Source organism: Myotis davidii, unplaced genomic scaffold (genome assembly GCF_000327345.1).
Source record: "Myotis davidii unplaced genomic scaffold, ASM32734v1 scaffold478, whole genome shotgun sequence".
Classification (NCBI taxonomy): Eukaryota; Metazoa; Chordata; class Mammalia; order Chiroptera; family Vespertilionidae; genus Myotis; species Myotis davidii.
The window spans coordinates 4,431,861-4,453,421 of NW_006289570.1; the positions used below are offsets into that span (position 1 = coordinate 4,431,861).

The following is a 21,561-nucleotide window of genomic DNA, read 5'->3' on the forward strand; positions in this document are numbered from 1 at the left end:
CGCACCCCAAATGCTCAGCCAGTGTCTGCAGAGTTCACACACGTGCACACACACGCACACACACATGTGCGCGCACACGCACGCACACACGCACAGAGTCTCGGGCAGGTGGAGAGCTGGTTTCCCTTTTCTGTGCAGACATGGAACGGACTGCCATATGCTCAGAGAAACAGCTTGCAGGCGCCCCAGGGCAGGTGCAGCCAGGAGAGCCACATGGGGCTCTGCACCTCTGGAAGTGCCACTTACCCTTTCCCCCCCAAAAATATCTACAACCGCACAACCCCACAACCCCACAACCCCGGCCGGCCCAGCCAGAGGGCTGGAGGGGATTTGGGCCCAGCAGTTTACTGAAGGGCTGTAGCTACAAGTGGGTGGGTGGAGAGAATGAGAAGCCAGGAGGCCGTTTCCCGGGCAGGAGCTCAGGCTGGTCAGACTCTGCTATGAATCTCGATTAGGGTTTTTGTTGCCTCCCTCTTTTTTATTTTTTTAGAAACCTTTCCTTTTTCCCGTTGGTTCTGAAGGAAGCATCTGTAAGGTGCATGCCCTCAAATGGCTTCTTCTAACCCAGGTGTGAGCTGGGGCTCCATCCTCCCCGCTCCCCACCAGGCAGACTCAGGGTTCCCCTGGCCGCGGGCCCTGAGAGCGGACCCACGGGTCTCCACAGCCGCTCCCAGTGGGCGGCTGGGCTCGGGCACTCCAGGCACTCGAGAGCAGGTCTGAGTCACCTCCGTTTCCAGGCCGAGGGGGTGATCACATGAGAGACTGCGATGGCCGCTCCTACGTGGGCTTCTCAGGCCGTGCCCTGGGCCACGCTTTTTAAATTTCTTCCTTTATTTTTATTACCTTTTTAAAATGTGTTTGTTTGTTTTATTTTATTTTTTGGTTAATCCTCACCCGAGGATACTTGTCCGTTGATTTTTTGGAGCGAGTGGGAGGGAGAGGGAGTGAGACAGAGAGAGAGAAACATTGATGTGAGAGAGACGCATCAATTGGTTGCCTCCCACATGCCCCCTGACCAGGGCGGGGAATCAAGCCCTGCAACCGAGGTACATGCCCTTGACTGGAATCGAACCCGGGACCCCACAGTCCTCAGGCCGACGCTCTATCCACTGAGCCACACCACCCGGGGCCTAAACCACGCTTTGAGCTGCCCCTGACCAGGGCAGCAGGAGCCCCGGAGGGGCCTGACTCAGCAGGTGTGGGGAGAGACCGGGCCAGGTGCTGCGGGAGGCAAGGGGCAGCTAAGGGAGGGCCCTCGAAGCCCCTGGATGTTGGACCCTGGCAGATAAGGGTTAACAGGAGCCACCCTGAGATAAGGGGGCTCACAGTCCACCGCCACTCCTGCTCACTGGGGAGATAAGGTCTCTTCTCACAGTGAGGGGTGTCCCTCCTCCAGAGGATCCCCACTTTCACATGCTCCCCATCACGAGAGCAGGCTGCCTTGCACCTTCCACGCGTTTCTAGCTCATTAGATGATTCTGTCAGAGAAGTGCCGTATTTTGTTCAAGGTCAGGCAGGGATGGGGAGCGGCTGAGATGCAAACCTAGATCCTGTTCCTCTAAGAGCTGCCCCTGCTGCCACGCTGGCACACGATGGGCCGTCCACAGTGAGGACTGGTCAGTTCTGCACACGTGTGTCCAGCAGCGATGAAAGGTGGGGCGCTGGTCAGGCCTCTCGGGGCAGCCTTTGGACGCATCCTGAGTGCCCTGAATTTCACGCTAACAGGGAATATGCTTGGGCACCTCTGGGAGCAGCGCTTAAAGGACCAGAGAGCAACCCGGCCGGTGTGGCTCAGTGGTTGAGCGTTGACCTATAAACCAGGAGGTCATGGTTAGATTCCCGGTCAGGGGCACATGCCCGGGTTGTGGGCTCGATCGCCAGTGTGGGGCGTGCAGGAGGCAGCCTGTCAATGATTCTCTTTCATCATTGAAGTTTCTATCTCTTTCTCCATCTCCCTTTTTCTCTAAAATCAATAAAAGTATATTTAAGGGAAAAAAAGGCCAGAGACCAGCCTCTCTGGTCCAGGCTCCGGGGCCATCCGGCAGATCTTGGGGTTGGTCAGACCCTCAGAGGACACCCAGCTGGGAGGGACCGTTCATAAGTCAGATGACAGAAATGGCCAGAATCTGTATCTCACAGACCCTTTAACCTAAGGATGAAATTAAGCTGACGGCAACACGATGAAATCGGATCGGGGTGGAGCCAGAAAACCACCTCGCCACATCGGGGTGAAGGCTCAGCGGCAGGACGGCTGAGAAGGACTTGGGGTTCCATTGACTCTGAGTCCCCCCCCCAAGTGAGGGGGGTGACCATTGCTAAGAAGGTCTTTGGGCTTTACTGGAGCAGGGCAGGCAGCACCTGGCGCCGTGCTCAGCTCTGGGCAACACGATGGAAGAGGGGCTCTGGGAGACTGGAAAGCGTCCAAGAGGAAGTTATGTGGGTGCACTTGAACCTGAGCTGTGAGGAATGACGGAAGGACCCACGGAGGGGCAGCGCTGGGCAGAGGAGAGGACTCGGGGGCGGGGGGCACAGTGGTCGCCAGTGTTGGGAAGGTTGTCACATGGCTGACGGCCACTCCCTAAGCATCGCTGAGTGGATCTGCGCTCGGTAACACGAGGAGGACTGAATGCAAATGGCAACTCAGACTGTCTGGGAGCAGGTGGCTGTGGGGGTCGGTGAGGTCTTTGTGTTGGAGCTTTAGCGGGACAACTTTTGGGGGTTCATGCGTGAGATAAAGTTGGCCTCGGTGAGCTTTAGTGTGAAATGTTCCAGGAATCCTGGCAGGAGCGCCCCCTGGGTCCCACTGGGGGATGCGTCTGTCCTTGCAAGACATGGCCAGGTTGACTGGGATCTCACCAACCCCTCCATCCTACTGGGATGTTCTGCCAGCTCTACCCCAGATGATGGGGCAGCTATGTTCATCTTTTAAAATATATATATTGGTTTCAGAGAGGAAGACGAGGGAGAGAGAGATGAGACACCCATGATGAGAGAGAACCATGGATCCGCTGCCTCCTGCGTGCCCCACACTGGGGATCGAGCCCGCAACCTGGGCACGTGCCCTGACCGGCAATCGAACTGTGACCTCCTGGTTCATAGGTCAACGCTCAACCACTGAGCCATGCAGGCCGGCCAGTTCACCTTTGAACTGTGTACCAAGTTCTCAGGTTTGGGTATTAGACTGTGGGAGAGATTAGCTTTGTGTCAGGGAAGGCTAGGTGATAAGGGAGTCCAGGGTCCACTTTCCCCGAGCGGAGATAAGACCCTTCGCCTGACTGCACCCACTGGGGCCAAACTCTTTTGACTCTGAAGTTGCAATGCTGCTCCCACATGCCCGAACCTTGACCTGCTCTCCAGGGTCTGTGGTTCTCTAGGCCAATGGTCGGCAAACTCATTAGTCAACAGAGCCAAATATCAACAGTCCAACGATTGAAATTTCTTTCTTTTTTTAAAAATATATTTTATTGATTTTTTACGGAGAGGAAGGGAGAAGGATAGAGAGCCAGAAACATCCATGAGAGAGAAACATCGATCAGCTGCCTCCTGCGCAAACTCATTAGTCAGCAGAGCCAAATATTATCAACAGTACGATTGAAATTTCTTTTGAGAGCCAAATTTTTTAAACATATACTATAAAGGTAGGTACATTGTTATTAACTTAATTAGGGTCCTCCTAAGGCTTAGGAAGAGCCACACTCAAGGGGCCAAAGAGCCACATGTGGCTCGCGAGCCGCAGTTTGCCGACCACGGCTCTAGACGCCTCCAGTGAAGGTCCTCACATTAGCTTCTACCTGGGGGGTGATCTGAGAGCCAGCTGGGGTATGGACGGAGAGGAGCTGGCCCTAGAATGGGAACAGGGAAGCTCTGTGTGTCCCTGGACGCCCGGTCTGCCGGCCTAACCCTGAGCACGTTTCCCTGTTACAGCAAGAAGCTTCGACCTGCAGAAGTCTGAGGCCATGCTACGGAAGGTGAGGTCCATTTTGCCTCCAGATCCCGGGGCAGCCTCCGTTTCTACTCCTCAGAGGACCCCCGTCTTCCGCCCCTCCCGCCCACCTCCATCACGGCCTGTGGCGTGGTGTGACATCTCTGCGTGTTAGCCAACCACGGCCGCCTGATCCCTCTGGAAAAGTGCATCCCCTCCCCTGGGGCACAGAGCCTTCTGGGGTCTGGGCGGGCCGAGGAGGCGTGTTCTGTCGAGACCTCTAAAAGAGGCAGGGCCTTGCTTCGCATTCTTGCCAGTCGCTTTCCCCTGACGCACCCCTTCATGCTGTCACCTACGCCTAGATGTCTGTTAAGAGGTCCCCCTACCCTGCTTTCCCTTTAAAAAAAAAAAAGAAATATTTTTACTGATTTCAGAGAGGAAGGGAGAGGGAGAGAGAGATCAATGATGAAAGAGCACCATTGGTCGGCTGCCTCCTGCATGTCCCATACTGGGGATCGAGCCTGCAACCCGCAACCCGGGCATGTGCCCTGACCAGGAATCGAACTGGTGACCTCCCAGTGCCGGGGTCGATGCGCCACCCGCTGAGCCAGGCCAGGCTGGGCTCCCTTTTCTAAAGCCCTGATTGTGTGTTTGCAGCACGTGGAGTTCCGAAAGCAGAAGGACATCGACAACGTCCTAAACTGGCAGCCGCCAGAGGTGAGGACAGAGGGTCCTGCCTCCCCCGCAACCCCCCACCCCGCCGCGCGGTGAGGTCATGAGGCCCACAACCTGTGTGCTGGGTCTGTGGGCCTGGAACCCCAGAAGAAAGCTCTGACCATGCCTAGTGGGCTCTCGTGGTCCCCAGGCCGGTTGCCCATTGGCCCCGGGGGAAGGCTGTGGAGGGAGAGCCTGGGGATCCCAGAGGGAGGCCCTGGGATACGGGGAAGGTGCCTGACCCGCCTGCTGACCAGGCGCCTTCTCCGTGTCTTGGCCCAGGTGGTCCGGCTGTACCTGACGGGGGGCATGTGTGGCTACGACAAGGAGGGCTCTCCCATCTGGTACGACATCATTGGGCCCCTGGACGCCAAGGGTCTGCTCCTCTCGGCCACCAAACAGGACCTGCTGAAGACCAAGATGCGGGACTGTGAGCGGCTGATGCAAGAGTGTCACCACCAATCGGAAAAGGCGAGTGACGGGCCGGTGGCAGGAGAGGCGGTCCCGCGGCAGCCGGGACGTCCCACGGGGACTTACCCACAGCTTTGGGGCTGAGGCCTGGGCCTCGATGGCACAGGACAGTGACATTTCAAACTCGTAGGGACTGACATATTTTGCCAAATTTTTATTTTTCCCGGGAAGGACTTTAAAAAATTTTGCCAGCTACCATGACCATCATTAACCCCCAAAACTATAGGAACGGCCAAATCTCCGAATAAAGGGCAGCCCTTTAAACAGGAGAGATTTAGCTTTCCAAAGAACTTAACGACATTCCTGGTATTCTTCTCGTGTATCTGGGCCCCAGTGAGATCTTTGTCCTCAGACAAGTGTTTGGGCGTCGCAGGTGCGGATGAGCAAAGGGAGAGTCCGTGTTGCCCTAACTCTGTGTTTTATTTTATTTTATTTTTTAAATATATTTTATTGATTTTTTTACAGAGAGGAAGGGAGAGGGAGAGGAATACAGAGTCAGAAACATCGATGAGAGAGAAACAGCGATTCGGCTGCCTCCTGCACACCCCCCACTGGGGATGTGGCCGCAACCCAGGTACATGCCCTTGACCGGAATCGAACCTGATACCCTTTAGTCCGCAGGCCGACGCTCTATCCACTGAGCCAAACCAGTTAGGGCTAACTGTGTGTTTTAAAAAGCGCACGGCTGCCTGATTTCCTTGCTGAGAAAATGCTGGAGAGCAGGCTGGAGCTGCCACCGTGATCTCTCCTTCCTTCCTTCCTTCCTTCCTTCCTTCCTTCCTTCCCCTTCAGCGACTGTAAAGATCCAAGGACCTGGTGCAATCGGCAGGGGGCCGTTTCAACACTGTCACCCACACACACTCACTGCAGGCTGGTGTGTGCAGGGACCCCTCGGGCTGGGGAGGCGAAGAGGCGTGAGATTGGAATGCGCCCTGGAGGGCTTAGGTGGGACAAAGAGCACCTCTGTGCACAGAGAACCGGCTGCGCAAAGCCGCACGGGCCGAGCGCTCCGTGGTGCTGCCCCCGGAGGAACAGGGCAGACTGCAGAGCAAGGGGCCCTCAGCTGCCAGCTGGGTCCTCCCAGGGGGTCACTGGATGAGAACACGGACAACCAGGCGGGCAGGGTGGCCTGCCTGGGTCACAGTGAGGTCCTGGGACGCTTATCTCCATTGGGGGCACCGTGACCAGGTGCCAACGCTGCCAAGGTGGATTCGACCAGGTCTCTTGAAGAGCTCTAGGCCTTTGTTTTGTTTTGTTTTGTTTTGAAATATATATTTTACTGATTGCAGAGAGGTAGGGAGAGGGAGAGAGAGAAACATCCATGATGAGAGAGAACCATGATTCAGCTGCCTCCTGCACGCCCCACCCGGGGGATTGAGCCACAACCTGGGCATGTGCCCCGTCCGGGAACGGAACCGTGACCTCCTGGTTCACAGGTCGGTGCTCAACCACTGAGCCATGCGGGCCGGGCAAGGGCTCTAGGCCTTTTGGGACGGGAGACACCCAGCCCACTTGATCTAGGGAAGAGGTGAGGCCTCCCCCAGCCAAGCGCCATGGATGAGAGTGGCCCGAGGAAGCAAGGCAGCACCGTTTCAGGCGGAGGCACCGCGTTGAGCAAAGGCCTTGCACGCCATGCCCTGGGCAGCTGTAGAGGGCGCGGCGGGCCATGGCAGGGGATGAGGCTGAAGAGGGAGCCGGGAGCAGCTGGGTAGGGCCCTGCCCATATCCCCATACCCGGCTGCAATATAAGCACGTGGTGCGATCAGCATTTGCCCTGAACCGGGTGGGCTCCTGCGGCGGAGCCTGTGGTGACTTCTGCCCCTCTGTGCCCTGCAGATGGGGAAGAGGGTAGACAGCATCACCATGATTTACGACTGCGAGGGCCTTGGCCTCAAGCATCTCTGGAAGCCCGCTGTGGAGACCTACATAGAGGTGAGGGGCAGGGGGCCGGCCTGGGGAGGCGGGCGGAGGCAGAGGTGGGGCAGAGAGTAGGGAAGGGGGCCCCTCTGCCGGGATGCCCTGTGGGTGGGCGAGGCGATGGGGGCACAGGCCGGCCTGGAGGAGGTCTGCGCCCACAGACTCGGTGCTTGGTTCCCGCAGTTTCTGTGCATGGTGGAGGACAATTATCCCGAAAAACTGAAGCGTCTCTTTGTCATTAAAGGTAAGTGGGGACCTCCGTGAGGAAGTCACGGACAGGTTTGGGAGAGGGGCACGTCGGGAGCCGGAGCAGGGAAGCGGAGGGACCCTGACGTGCGCAGACGGCTTTAGGGTCCACACAGTGTTTAGGATGCACCGGTGCCTCCCGGCCGGCCAGCCGGGGGCGGCCCACTTGGCTCTGCCCGCTGTGCAGAGGGCGAGGCTGGAAATGCAAGAGGTGCCCGTGCTGAGCCTCACCCCCTGGGCTGCCACGTGGGCTCCAGGGCGCTCAGGCATGTGCGGCCGACATAGGGCACCCAGGGCGATGCCGTCGGGCGCTCGGGCATGTGCGGCTGACAGAGGGCACCCAGGGCGATGCCGTCGGGGACGGGGTGGGCGCTGTGTCCAGCCTCATGCTGTCGGCCTCTGTTCCAGCCCCCAAGCTGTTTCCTGTGGCCTACAACCTGGTCAAACCTTTCCTGAGCGAGGAAACGCGCAAGAAGATCATGGTCCTGGGGGGTGAGTAGCCGGGACTCTTCTCAGCTCCACAGGGGGCCTGCGGCCCCGCCTGGGACGGCTTTAGAGGGAGGGCCACAGCCACAGGGCGGGCGGACGCCCCCTCTGCTGCTCTGGTGGCAGTGGCACCCGGGAGCAGGCTGGGGCTGGGCTAGGGTCTTCATATCTGTTTTCTTTCTTTAAGTGTATTTTATTTAGTTCTTGTTAATCCTCACCCGAGGACAATTTTCCCGTGGACTTTTAGAGAAAGGGGAAGAGGTGGGTAGGCGGGGAGAGAAACATCGATGGGCTGCCTCCAGCACAGGCCCCAACCAAAGCCGAGGGACATGCCCTTGACGGGAATCGAACCCGGGACCCTTGAGTCCGTGGGCAGACTCTCCATCCACTGGGCCAAACCGGCGAGGGCTTCATATCTGTCTCCATCAGAGCCCCTGCTCTCAGACAATCTAGCAGGAAGTACTGAGCCCAGCATCGCAGATTCAAAGATGAATGAAACGCCAGGCACTGCCATCGGGGAGCTTACAGAGCCGCAGGAGAGAGAGGACCTTGAGGGAGGAAGCGACGCTACAGACTAGAAAAGGCGCTAGCGATGGCCCAGAGAAGGTGCCACGCGGGTCACGGGAGCGGAGGGTGCCCTCAGCTGGGGGGCAACTCGCTGAGAGCACTTACCAGGTGCCAGGCCCTGGAGGAGGTGCCAAGGCTACGAAGGTGAATTGGACCCAGTCCCTTGCAGCCTCCGGGCCTCTGGGGAAGGGAGACACCAGGCCCACTCGATCTGGGGAGGAGGTGAGGCCGTGGGGAAGAGCAGCCAGATGAAGCAAGGCAGCGCGCTTCCCGGCAGAGGGAACAGCATTGAGCAAAGGCCTCGCGCCCCATGGCCCAGGCAGCCGTAGAGTGCAGGGCAGGGGATGAGGCTGAAGAGGGAGCCAGGAGCTGGGAGCCGGAGCAGGTCACGGAGAGCCAAGGGGCTGGGCCGTGACTCTGCAGGCCCTGGGAGCCAGCGGGGAGCTCTGAGCAGGGGAGCACCGGGTCAGATCCTACATGGAGACACAGCCCACTGGGGAGATGGTGAAGGGCAGATTAGCAGTGGCCTCTGTGGCCACCACCCAGGCAGCAGGTGTTGCAAGCCGGGGTGGGGGCGGGGGCAGCGGAGGCAGCGAGGGGAGGAGGACGGGCCCAGGACTTCTTTGGGAAGTAAAGCAGCAGAACTCCACCCTGGGATGTAGGAAAGGAGGAAGAGGAACCGAGAATGACGTCCGCGTCTGGCATGAGTTGTCTGCGCGGGGCCGTCGCTCTGACGCAACAACGAGGTCAGTGGAGGAAGACCAGGGGAGGCATGAGCTTGAGGCTGCGTTTCAAGGGTGTGTGAGAGCCCGGCCGGTGTGGCTCAGTGGGTGAGCGTTAACCTAGGAACCAGGAGGTCACGGTTCGCATCCCGGTCAAGGGCACAGGCCCGGGTTGTGGGCTCGATCCCCCGTGGGGGGCATGCAGGAGGCAGCTGATCCATGATTCCCTTTCATCATGGATATTCCTATCTCTCTCTCTCTCTCCCTTCCTCTCTGAGATCAATAAAAAAAAGAGTGTGAGCTATACAGATATTGGGGATACTTGAATCTGAAGCTGAGGGGAGGACTCCAGCCTGGGGATGTGGGAGCCATCAGATGCCAGCCAGGGCCCAGCCAGGAGCCCGTTTGCTGGAGCAGGAAGTGGTGTGTGTGGTGGGAGAAGGGGCTAGAAGGGTAGCTCAGGACTAGGGAGATCGTGGGTGACTCGAGGCCACCTCTGGGCTTGAGCGTGGGAGTGGGGAACGGGGATGCGGGAGGTTTCTCAACGTTCACCTTCAGGCCACACGTGGCCAGTGGAAAATTTACAAGTGTGTGCCGGCGAGTCCTGGGGGGAGGGGGGGGGGTGGGCAGCCTGGAAAGCCCAGGGCCTCTGGGTTCTGGTCTCTGCTCTGCCTCTCGTCACCTCAGTGACTCTCCCTGTAAAATGGGGAGAATTCCCCGCCCCGATCCCAGCTCTGCTGCTGCGCTGCGGGGAGACATACAAAATCCCGCAAAGACTCCGGTGGTGTTGGCTTCTCGGCTGCTGCCTCCCACCGTGAGCATGAGAGACAGGCTTCCGGGCAGCGAGGCCGTGGAGGAGGTGCAGCCTGTTCTCCCACCCACACCTAAAACCCTCTCAGCCTAACCCGCCTCGGGCCAAGGCCCAGCCTCTTCACCAGGGGAGGGAGGGAAGGCGCTGGGGAGGGAGGGAAGGCGCTCGGCCAGCTGCTGGAGCTTAGCAGCACAGATTACATCGCCCTGAGACCACAGGGGTTGCACGGACTCGGACTCGGCCCCTGTGGTCCCAGGTCTGGGAGGCCCCGGACGGCCTCTGTGGGTTTCCAGCTGGCGTCGATGGCAGAGTCCACCGGGTGGCGTCCCGTGACTTGGAGCTGCTGCCTTTGTGTGGCTTCTAGCGTCAGCGTGGAAAGGTTTCCACAATCAAAATATTGTTCTTGGCTGGTATTCGTTGCGGACTTTGGGATGGCGGACACGTGGTTCGCAGCATCGGTTGCACTAGAGTCAAACTCTCCTAGTCAGGAAAAGGCTTGGTTACCAAAAAGAGAGAGAGAGAGAGAGAGCCAAATCTTGGCCGCTGAATGGTCTAAAAAAAACGAAAACCAGAAAACAGGAGATGTGAAATCCTGGCTGGGGTTGAGCCAAGAGAACCCATGTGAAGGGGTCGCCCTACAGCGAAGCGTGCATTCATTCAGTCACAATTGAGCGCACTATGTGTATCGGAAGCTGGTGGGGAGGAGTGGGTGTTGCATGGTTGTGCCGCACATGCTGTTCCCTCTGCAGGGCGTGCCCTTCCCTCCCTGCTTTGTTCTCTCCTGGTCGCCCTGCAGATGTGTGCATCACCTGGGGGGGAGGGGAGCCACTCTCCCGCGTGCAGGGCACTCTATGTGCCCTCTCAGGTGCTTCGGTCACTTCACTCCCACCAGAACCCGGCCAGAGGCAATGGGGACCCAGGTCCCCTGACTCCTGGATGGGGCAGGGCAGGGCAGGGCAGGGCAATCCTCGGGCGAAGGCTGCCCCCGAACAAGGAATGTGCTGTGGGCGTGTCGGTGCTCTGAAGGCCTGTGTTTTGCGGGGAGTGGGGGAGGGCGGATGGTGGCTGTTTTCCTGCCTCTTTTGTGTAGACGGTGGTGACCCCTCTTTCTCCTTCCTTACCTCCCATGCCAGCAAACTGGAAGGAAGTGTTGCTGAAATACATCAGCGCCGACCAGGTGCCTGTGGAGTACGGGGGCACCATGACCGATCCCGATGGAAACCCCAAGTGCAAATCCAAGGTACGGACCCCGGGCGCTGGAGGTGACCGGGAGGCCGGCCTGCGACGCACACCCCGGCTCACCGCACGCTCCGTCTCTAGCTCAACTGGGGGGGCGACATCCCCAAGACCTACTACGTGCGCGACCAGCTGAAGCAGCAGTACGAGCACAGCGTGCAGATCTCCCGCGGCTCCTCCCACCAAGTGGAGTATGAGATCCTCTTCCCCGGCTGCGTCCTCAGGTAGGGAGGTTCCGGATCCTTCCAGGAGGCCGGAGCCCTGCAGCCCCAGGCGCTGGTGGCCCGGCCGGCCGGGGTGGGGAGCAGCCCCAGGGCGGGAGCCCCGGGATCCCCCAATCGCGTGTCTGAAAGGGCGGCTGTCCCGCGCAGGTGGCAGTTCACATCGGACGGCTCGGACATCGGTTTTGGGATTTTCCTGAAGACCAAGATGGGGGAGCGGCAGAAGGCGGGGGAGATGACGGAGGTGCTGCCCAACCAGAGGTACAATGCGCACCTGGTGCCCGAGGACGGGAGCCTCACCTGCAGCACCCCTGGCATCTGTAAGTGTCCATCTTGGCTTGAAGCCCCTGCCCTTGACGCCTGCCAGGGAGGCCCCTCTCCCCCCAGAAACGTCGGCTCTCAGGCTGTTAGAACCGCAAGCGGAACTCCCATCCGCGCAGGTGGGGGAGACTTAAGACTCGGGCAGGTGGCCTGACTGGTTCAATAGCGGGGTTAATAACTGGTCAATAGCAGGGTGGGAGTCTCACCCGGTCCCACCGGGTAGCAGTGAGTCACAGAGCTGGGTGACGACAGGGGACTGTATCGGCTCTGGTCCAGGTGTAACTGGGCTGTGACGGCAATCAGACACCTCTTGGGAATTCTTCCCCATGCGTCAGAGAGGCAGGACGGGCTGGCAGGGTGTAGGGGGGTCACCAGGTGAGCAGGGCCCGGGAAAGCCCAGCCTTGGGCCCTCGGGGCGTCACTCATCTCCAGGTGGCACACAACACGTGAACAGGAAGTTTAACTCAAGAGTAGAATGGCAGATGGGCATTTGAAAAGCTATTACACCTCACTGCGCTTGGCAGTATCAGTCAAAACTCCCTTGGACTCAGCAATTCTACGTCTAGAAATTTAAGCCTACAGAGCTATCTACACAAAGACACAAAGGCGTAGGATGTGCTTAGCAACCTGGAGACCTGGCAACACATTACATGGCCTCAGTAGGGTCTTGTTAACTAAATTATGGTCCATCCATACAGTGCAGTAGAACATACCCGTTAATGAGACTAAGTTGACGTGTAAGATGTCTGGTACATGTTTTAAGAAAATAAAGCGTGAAGCATAGCAATAATGGTACACACGTCGGTTAATAAGAAGTGTGTACTTAGGAAAGAATTCTGGGGAATCCACGCTGATGCTCACAGTAGTTATCTCTGGCCTGGTGGGAAGCTTAGAGAGAAGCGTTCATTTTTTACCACCACGGCAGGTCCTCGGATAACGTCATTTTGTCCGGTGTTGTTTCATGAGAATGTTGGTAAGAAAAAAAAAAATTAATTCCCGGCGGGGGCCACTGTCTGTGTGGCGTTTGCACGCTGTCCCCATGTCTACGTGGGTTTCCCCACATTGCGAAGGTGGACACGTCAGGTGAGTGGTGTGTCTCAATTGTGCCAGGAGAATGAGTGTGTGTGAATGTGCCCTTCATTGGAATGGAGTTAGCTCACGCCATGTGCCCTGGGCTGGGGAGAGGCTCTGGTCCCCGATGACCCTGAACTGAAATGAGCTGGTTGGAAGATAATTATCTTACTTTATTTTTATTAATCTTTTAAATATATATATATATGTATATAGATTTTATTAATTTCACAGAAGGGAGAGGGCGAGAGGAATAGAAACATCAATGATGAGAGAGAATCACTGATCGGCTGCCTCCTGCACGCCCCCTACTGGGGATCAGGGCTGCAACCCACTGGGAATCACACCGTGACCTTCTGGTTCATAGGTTGATGCTCAACCACTGGGCCACGCTGGTCGGGCTATTCATCTTTCTTGAATGTGTGTATAGCTTATATTTACTTCAATGTTTGTGTAATATTAGAAATGGCTGGGGTATTTACTTTGGAATGTCGGTGTGTGCTTTTTGTGTGACCAGAAACATGCCGTAGAATCTATATCAATGCGTCTATGGTAGAACTGGTTTCCTTCTACGTTGTGTCAGAGCTCAGGGATTAGGCGTGGAAAATCAGTGAGTTAAACCTGACAGCTAACCAGTCCTCAAGCAAGTGACTCAACCTTTCCGAGCTTCTGTTTCCTGATGGCCACGGCGGAGATGCAGTTCTCTGCCTCAGAGGGGCCCATGGTGGTTACACGTGATGAGGTCTTGGTTGCGCTTAGCGTGATGACGGGCACACACCAAGCCCTCAACACACTTCAGCCACCGTGGTTGTTACCTGGGCAAGACCTGGGGGAGAAGGGCCGTCCCGGAGACAGTGCCGCAGGTGGGAGAGGCCCTGGGCTCCATCTCCATAGCAGCGCCACCAGGGTCTCCGCCTGCAGCTGATTCTGTATCCTCGCCCACATCCTAGGCAACTTCCAGTCTCTGCCGCCACCTCCTCACAGCTGTTCTGTGATACGGCTCCCCAGGGAGGAGAGTATTCTTGTTAGTGAGCAGCTGGGTCCCGGGGGAGAAGGCATGGACTGTACGTGCGCTTCAGCAAGAACACGCTTAGCGCCGGCCCGGATGCGGCCATCCGGAGAGCATACGTCATTGTGTACCTACACCTTGACTTTCTTTTAAAAAACAAACACACGTTTTTATTGATTTTATTTTTAAAATATTTTTATTGATTTCAGAGAGGAAGGGAGAGGGGGAGAGAGATAGAAACATCAACGATGAGAGAGCATCATGGATCGACCGCCTCCTGCACGCCCCCTGCTGGGGATGGAGCCCGCAACCCCGGGCATGTGCCCTGACTGGGAATCGCACCGTGACCTCCTGGTTCATAGGCCAAAGCTCAACCACTGAGCCACATCAGCTGGGCCGTTTTTATTGATTTTAGAGAGAGAGGAAGGGAGAAGGAGAGGGAGAGAAACATTGATGAGAGAGACAAACATCAATGGGCCACCTCCTGGTTCACAGGTCGACGCTCAACCCCTGAGCCACGCCAGGCGGGCTCTCTGAATGCTTTTGAGAAAGTGCCCCTAAATAGTTAAGTTTTCCTCTTCTCCTTAAAACTCGGGAGTGAGCCAGAGCAAGAAATCTTAATCTGGGGTTCAGGGACTCCCCAGAGCAGTCATTATAAATCTTAAAGAACAAACACCTCCCCTTTAGAACAATAGTATCTTATTGTCCCCTTGACTATCCTGAAATATAATAACTCACACAGATAATTTTTAAAAATCAATATCATCTCCTTATTTGGAGAAATTAAAAGAAGTTACTTTAGAATACAGGGTGTCCCCAAAAATGTCTACACACCTTTGGAATAATTATTAATTCCAATGGGTTCAATCTGTAAAGAAAGAAACAGCCATTGAACTGTCGGTGGTTAAGTGTATATACATTTTGGGGGAGATACCCTATATCTATTTCTCAGTACATACATGAGAGGGCATGCTTACAGCCAATCTCTTCAGATTGGCACCTTTCCCAGTGGGGACCTCTGCCCCGGAGGGTCCATGATGGGCCCCAGAGGATCTGAGATGGTGTGCAAATTTCATCTCTGGATGAAAGCATCAGATTCGCAAAGGATCAGTTCCCTAGCAAAAGTTGAGGAGCCCTCGCTCCCCTGGAGGATTCTGGGGGCTCTCCGAGTCTGTGATACAAGATTGGTGTCCAAACGAGCCATGCAATTCAGGAACTCCACTTCCCTCGGCCTGGGCCTCCTAACAGCCCCTCCCTGCTTCTGAGGGCAGAATATCACGCGAGGCAGAGCCGTCTCGATGGTGCTTGGTCCGAGAGCGCGAAGATTCCTCTAGTACCACGGACCCTGGTTGCTAAGGCTTTGTCATCCAGGGCCGAGAGGAAGCGCCCCTCTTTCCAGAAGGATCAGGGGTCCTGAGAGGCCTCTGGCAAAGAGAGAATCAGTGACTAACCTTCACCTCAGACCACGAAGATGGAGGGTGGTGTATGTACCCTCAGTCTAAACTATGCACCTGATCTAGGGACAGGGAAGGGGCCAGGGGAAGTATCGGGACTAAATGCACAGTTTGTTTGTTCGTTTGTGCTGGGAAAAGTGAGAGAAGACCAGGATGGAGAAGGGGCAGAGCTAGTTGTGTTGTTCTCATACCCTGTTCTCTCGAAGGAGTTATTGGACCGAAATGGGACAGACTCTCCAAAAAAGGGGGTTGGGTTAAACGCGGTCGGCCCCGTTTCCTCTCCGCAGAGGGAACCACCCCGAACAGGTCTTATCTATTCACATATCAGAGTCCTGTCCCTTTACAAGCATCACGTGCTGCCCCAATACACAGGACGTGCGCACACACGTACCCATTCACGCCTGTCATTCAGTGTATGTTGGCAGGAATTTTGAAATTGTAACACTTGTCACAGGGTTTGAGAAACGTTCCTTGCAGACAAGATCAGGCGTGTTCAGGGTGGTATGGCCCCATGTGAAAGCCTCCTTCCGGAACAGGCACCCGAGTAGTGTCACCCAAGAGAACTGGGGGTGCAGGTAGACAGAGCAGCAAAGCCCACAGTTATTTTCATATCTCTATGAACCCAAACGTTACAAACTATTCATCATGTTCTGCTTTTTTTTCTTTTTCTTTTTGGCCAAAGGATAACTGTGGCCATTTCCACCAGCCACTTCTTAGGAGGCTAACTCCTTTCTTGTACCATCAGAACAGTATTTCGTCATATGGATTGCAGTATAAACTTTGTAAGCAATTCTCCTTAGAACACCGGCGTTTTCCCAAGCATCCAGTCCCCCAAACAGGGGTGCAATGAACGTCTTTGCCCGTGTATCTTCCTGTGGGATACAGTCCTGCTTCGAAAAGTTTGCACAGTTTACCTTTTGTCAGAAACAGACAGGGCGGGGCTTTCTTTCCAGGGCCCGAGTCAGGCAGCAGTTCGGACCAGAGGGAAATTCCAGTTCCATCACTTCCTCTCTGTGTGACGCCGTGACCTCCTTTTTTATAGGACATAAAACAGGACTCATGCTGAACTCACGGTTATTTTGAGAAACAGTGAAATAACACGTATAGATTACCAACCCAGTGCTGACTCACAGAAAGAGCCATCGTTACCATGACTCTTATTGTTGTCACGACCGATCGCTGCTATGAATTCGACGCCTCACTTTTATGGATTTCAGAGAGGAAGGGAGAGGGAGACAGATAGAAACATCAATAATGAGAGAAAATCATCGATAGGCTGCCTCCTGCACAACCCCCACTGGGGATGGAGCCCGCAACCCCGGCATGTGCCCTGTCCGGGAATCGAACCGAGACCTCCAGGTTCCTAGGTCGATGCTCGAATCCCTGGGCCGTGCCAACTGGGCTCTACTCCTCACATTCAAGGCCCAATTCAAGCTCTAACTCCTCTAAAAGGCCTTTCACATAATTTCACCCTACAGGGCGCCCTCTTTCCAAGCTTTACAGGAGTGGTTCTCTCTCACTCACCCGGCACTTGGCATGTTCTAGGGAACACTTTGTCCATCCAGCTAGCTAGACGCATCTGCAGAAGGGGAAGGACCCCTGCTCATGCTACCATCATCCTCAGGCCCTACACCTGGCCTTGCTCAGGCAAAAACATCGCTGTCCCCAAGCCCTTGGGCGGCATCGCCTGAACGCCCTGTTTTCTGCCTCCCCTCAGATGTCCTGCGGTTTGACAACACCTACAGCTTCCTTCATGCCAAGAAGGTGAGCTTCACGGTGGAGGTCCTGCTTCCAGACAAAGCTTCAGAAGAGAAGATCGAACAGCTGGGGGCGGTCACCCCAAAGTAATGCCTCCTCCCACCGCAGGCCTGGCTCCCTCAGTGTCTCCCCGTCAGTTTCTGTCCCCTGTCGCAGTCATTTTTCCAGCACCCCGATGCCCAAAGGAACTGGGGGCTAGAAGGAAGACCTCAGCTTGAATCTGGGGAGTTTTCGTTTCAGAGTTAGGAAGAGGGAGCAGAGCAGGAGGGGGTCTCCCGGCCTTTCAAGTTACGAAGGAGTCCCCAGGGGCTGGGCACTGTGAAGGAGTCTGTTGGTCCTGAAAACTGTGCCGACAGCACCCACCTGAGACAGCTGAGACAGGAAGGGGGTCCCATGGGGTGGCAGCAGGGAAGAAACTGGAAAAAAGGGGGAGAGACTGAAACGTAACATTTCAGCGAAGCCAGCAGCAGGGGAGAGGAACTTGCAACCAAATGAATACGTAAGCTTAGATCATAATGAGCAGCAGAAGGAGTTGCTAGAGTTACGCTGGGGGTCAGAGGCGCTTCTAAACCCTCTATCACTGAGGCTGGGGTCCTGTGGCTTCCCTGCCCCCGGTCTCAGGAGGTGGCCCACAGTCGGCATAGAGTTCCCACTCAGGGGTACACAGGCAGGTCTTGCCCTCACCTTGAGAACTTCAGCAACTCCGGGGTCCCTACGGCTGCCGACTTAATTACTGATGATTGTCATTGATTCAGAGCATCCAGGGAGAGTGAGCTTCGGTACCCAGCCACTGTCCTCCAATGCAAACAAGCAGAGGGAAGTACCTCCAGGGATCCCAGCTCTGGGGAGGGAAGGGAGGCTCGGGGTGCCTGTGAGCCTGAGGTTTCCAGCCTCCCACACAAAAATGACAGGTGGGATCCAGACGGTAGAACTCTGTGAGGGCATTTGCCAGTCTGAGCCGTCCACGGTGCTCGCCGACCCGCTCCCTGTCGGCCCGAGCAAAGCCTGGGCAGTTCCCATCTCTGGGAGAGGGGAATGGTGGGCGCCATGGGTTCCTAGAGCCTGGCGGGGAGGCTGCCCGGGCAAGGGGCCAAGGGCAGGGCCAGCATCTGGGAGAGCCCGGGGCTGGGGGCCGCCACAAACAGCCTCGCAGGCCCCCGGCCCCTCCACCCACGGGGACAAGCAGGGATGGCCATGGGGCCGCTCAGCGACCAGGAGCTGGAGGGCAAGGACCCTTCGAGCCACCATCGCGCTTATCCCAATCCCACCTCCTGCAAACGCACACCACCAGGTCCTGGGCTGCACAGAGGCACAGAACAGGAGAAGGCAGCCCAGCCTGGGGAGCTGGCCTGGCGGAGCGGGAGGGAGCAGGAGGAGGGGGGTGGGCCCTGAGCCCGCATGGGTCCCATTCAGAACACTCAGGAGGACATCCCGACCTTGGTTTACAACGCTCTGTTAGGAAAATTAACCAATGAATAAAGCAACGTTCAATGCACTGAAAGTGGAAGTCCATGCCTACCGGCTCGTTCTTCGCTGCTCACGCATCACCCAGAGCCCTGAGCTTAGCGACATCTATCCGCCAATAGTAGGCGGGGCGCATGCGCAGAAACCACTCCCGGCTCTTCTCTGGCGTGAGCTTTCTGGCGCCCCGCGGCCAACTCGCCTCCTGATTGGCCTACCCGGTGGTCTGTCTTCCGCCATCTTTGCTAAGGGCAATAAGGGTGCTCTGGTCGCCTTCACGGTCAGGGCGGAAGCCCCGCCCCACTCGGGTTTCTAAGGGTGCGCAGGGCGCCAGGCGGTTCTTGCGCGCAGACACACGTGGGTCTGGCAAGCGCGCGGTGCCCGCGGTGGGCCCGAGTAGGCAGGGAGGCGGGGGAGGAACGATCACGTGGTGTTAGGGACCGTCTCCTAATTCTGCGCCTGCACTGCCAGTGAGTCAGGGGCTGGGTATCTCTTTGAGCCCCGAACCCGGCTTCCCGAGAGGTCACCGCTGGGCAGGCTGTCGAACCCGACCCTACAGAGACAGCGACGCCCAGGGCTGAAAAGAGAACCCTCAGGAGGGAGTCAGTCGTCTTCATTTTTTCCAACCGTTATTTAATGATAATAAAAGCTAATTCTTTAATGAACGTCTACTGGGTACCACACACCTCTGTACTTACAAAGAAATAATATGTGCAAAGCGCTTGGAAAAGAGCCTGGTACACGTGAGCGCGCAGTAAATATTAGTCTTTTTTGTGTGTGTATTTTTGTTTTTGTGTTTTTTACAGCGGTGGCCAGCAGGTAATAGGTGGCACAACTGGGACTGGAACCCAGGACTGCCTGTCTTTAATGGCTGTGTCTTTGCTTGCTCTACCCCCGGCTCCCCCCCCAAAAGATTCACGAAGCTGCACTCATGGCTCACATGGGTAAACTGAGGTTCAGCGGGGGAAGAGCTCCCTCCTTAGTCATCACTGCCCCCCAAGCCCCCTCATTCTGTTCTGCTCATTTCCCTAAACTCTTGCATCACAATCCTGTTTCCCTGGCCTCATGATGCATTCATTCATTCATTCATTCATTCATTCAAGGTCTTGTCCCCAAGAGGTTCTGTCCAGTTTTCATACTGATCCAGTTTAGATGTCAGTGCTGACCGATGACCAATGACCATGTCGGGAAGGGACTTCAGAGCCCAGGTCTCCATCCCACCAGGTGCTCACCACTCACTCTCCCAGCCTCGCTGGCTGAAATCTAAGAGCACAGGACCTGGAGCCAATGCCGGCGTCACAGCGTAGCCGCTGTATGACCTAGGAAAGTGCCCCATCTTTTCTGAGCCTCTATTTCCTTGTCTGGAAAATGGAGGTCACAGGTTGATGGGAGGGTTTAAGGAAGTAATCTGTCTATAGAGTCTTTCCCCGGTAAAGTCTTCAGCTGTTAGTCTTTGGCCAACGGTCTGGCCGGCAGTAAACACAGGCAAAGATGACTTGTTATTCACCCTCGTCCCGGGAGTGAAGGCCGGGGTGCACCCCGTTTAAGACATGAAGAAAGTGAGGCTCAAAGAAGCAGAGAAGCGTGAGGTCACACGGCTCTGACGTGCGGCTGGGAAGGACAGGATCTTCCATTTGAGCCACAGCCAGTCCTGCCAGAGGATCGTGCCAACCCTCGAAAGCCCTAGAAAACGTGAAGAAGATCTGTAAGATCCGAGCCTGGAAGAGGGGCTTTGGCGCGCGGGGGAATTTACAGACGCTCCCTGCTTTTGGTGACAGCGCGACCTGCCCGTCCTTCAGTCCGGGACCTTCAGTCCGTCCGGCCACCTTGGACCGGAGGAGGGCTTGGGGAAGCTGAAGCGGCAGTGGTGGCTGGACCGGCTGCAGTGGCCGGGGCCTCCGCGGAAGGGCCATGTCCGAGTCGTCCCCGCAGGGTGCTGAGCGCGACCTTTTCCGGGACACGTGGGTGCGATACCTGGGTGAGAGTGGGGGCAAGGGGCATGAGGGGCACGGCGCCTCCCCCACCCTGTAGCTGGGGAAGCAGGGGTCACGGTGTGCCTGTTCTGGGCCCTGGAGAAGGTGGGAAGATTCCCTCTTAGTTCGCATTCTGCCCAGACCAGAGATTGGGCTCAGAGAGGGTTAGGGGCTTGCCCAAGGTCACACAGCTATGGTTGGCCCAGCCCTGCCTTTGGGGGGTGGAGAGGGGAGGGGAGGGGAGAGGGGCGGGTCTCTGCTGGTCCAGTCTCCCAGATTGAAGCTTAGACCCTACTGGGAGAACTGGGAGTGGGGTGAGCAGGTTGCCTTCTCTGCCATGCCCCGGCTCTGACTGGAGCCGGGTACCTGGAGCTCAGTCTGTGGCTGCCTGTCCCCCCATTAGCGCAGAAGCCTCCAGAATCCAGACTGGGAAGGCAGGCGAGTGACTGATCACGGTGACGGCACTCAGCTCTCCCACAGTGGCCCTAGCGTTGAGGTAGGCATCGTGGGCGGCCGTTGTACAGGTTCAGAGGTCCAATCCCTTGTCTCAGGGTCATCCAGCTTCTGTGTTGCAGGCTGGGGCTAGAACCAGCGGGCTGGAGCGCCCCCTGGTGGAACCATCGCTGCTCCCCGGAATTAAATGTCCCCTTCTGTCCAGGCTACGCCAATGAGGTGGGGGAGGCCTTCCGCTCCATGGTGCCCGCGGCGGTGGTGTGGCTGAGCTATGGGGTGTCCAGCTCCTACGTGCTGGCTGATGCCATTGACAAGGGCAAGAAGGCAGGAGAGGTGAGTGCGAGCCTGCCCCTCAACACGCCACCCCCCGCCAGGCCATTCCCCTGGTCGGTTAGTCCCTCGCCTTGCATGTGATACCCTCACTGTGGTATAAAGCATGTGGACAGTCCCTACCCCAGTCCTGTTTGTAGGATAGTGCACCCCCCGCCCAGCCTTGCGTGTGACATTTGTTTATATCCCAGTCCTGCATGTGGACAAGTCTACCCCCAGCACTAAATGTGGTAGAGTCCAGAGCCTTCTTGCATGTGACCCTCACTGTGGTATAAAGCATGTGGACAGTCCCTACCCCAGTCCTGTTTGTAGGATAGTGCACCCCCCGCCCAGCCTTGCGTGTGACATTTGTTTATATCCCAGTCCTGCATGTGGACAAGTCTACCCCCAGCACTCTATGTGGTAGAGTCCAGAGCCT

At 56.7% G+C, this 21,561-nt stretch overlaps 2 protein-coding genes across 3 annotated transcripts in view; both read left to right on the forward strand.

Moving 5' to 3' along the window:
- LOC102768340 (SEC14-like protein 2) overlaps window positions 1-18,430 on the forward strand; it is a 21,054-nt gene extending 2,624 nt beyond the window's left edge. Inside the window, exons 3-12 of the mRNA XM_015562894.1 lie at window positions 3,925-3,968; window positions 4,580-4,639; window positions 4,919-5,107; window positions 6,944-7,039; window positions 7,208-7,268; window positions 7,679-7,762; window positions 10,990-11,096; window positions 11,177-11,316; window positions 11,464-11,633; window positions 16,886-18,430. Of these exons, the coding sequence (XP_015418380.1) occupies window positions 3,957-3,968; window positions 4,580-4,639; window positions 4,919-5,107; window positions 6,944-7,039; window positions 7,208-7,268; window positions 7,679-7,762; window positions 10,990-11,096; window positions 11,177-11,316; window positions 11,464-11,633; window positions 16,886-17,016 (1,050 nt within the window). The 5' untranslated portion in view covers window positions 3,925-3,956 and the 3' untranslated portion in view covers window positions 17,017-18,430. The remainder of the gene's footprint in view (window positions 1-3,924; window positions 3,969-4,579; window positions 4,640-4,918; window positions 5,108-6,943; window positions 7,040-7,207; window positions 7,269-7,678; window positions 7,763-10,989; window positions 11,097-11,176; window positions 11,317-11,463; window positions 11,634-16,885) is intronic.
- Window positions 18,431-19,380: 950 nt separating this feature from the next.
- Window positions 19,381-21,561, forward strand: part of MTFP1 (mitochondrial fission process 1) — a 5,905-nt gene continuing 3,724 nt past the window's right edge. Inside the window, exons 1-2 of one of the 2 annotated variants that reach the window (XM_006762079.2) lie at window positions 19,381-20,365; window positions 21,019-21,146. In XM_006762079.2, the coding sequence (XP_006762142.1) occupies window positions 20,299-20,365; window positions 21,019-21,146 (195 nt within the window). In that variant the 5' untranslated portion in view covers window positions 19,381-20,298. The remainder of the gene's footprint in view (window positions 20,366-21,018; window positions 21,147-21,561) is intronic. The other variant, XM_006762080.2, reaches the window with a different exon arrangement.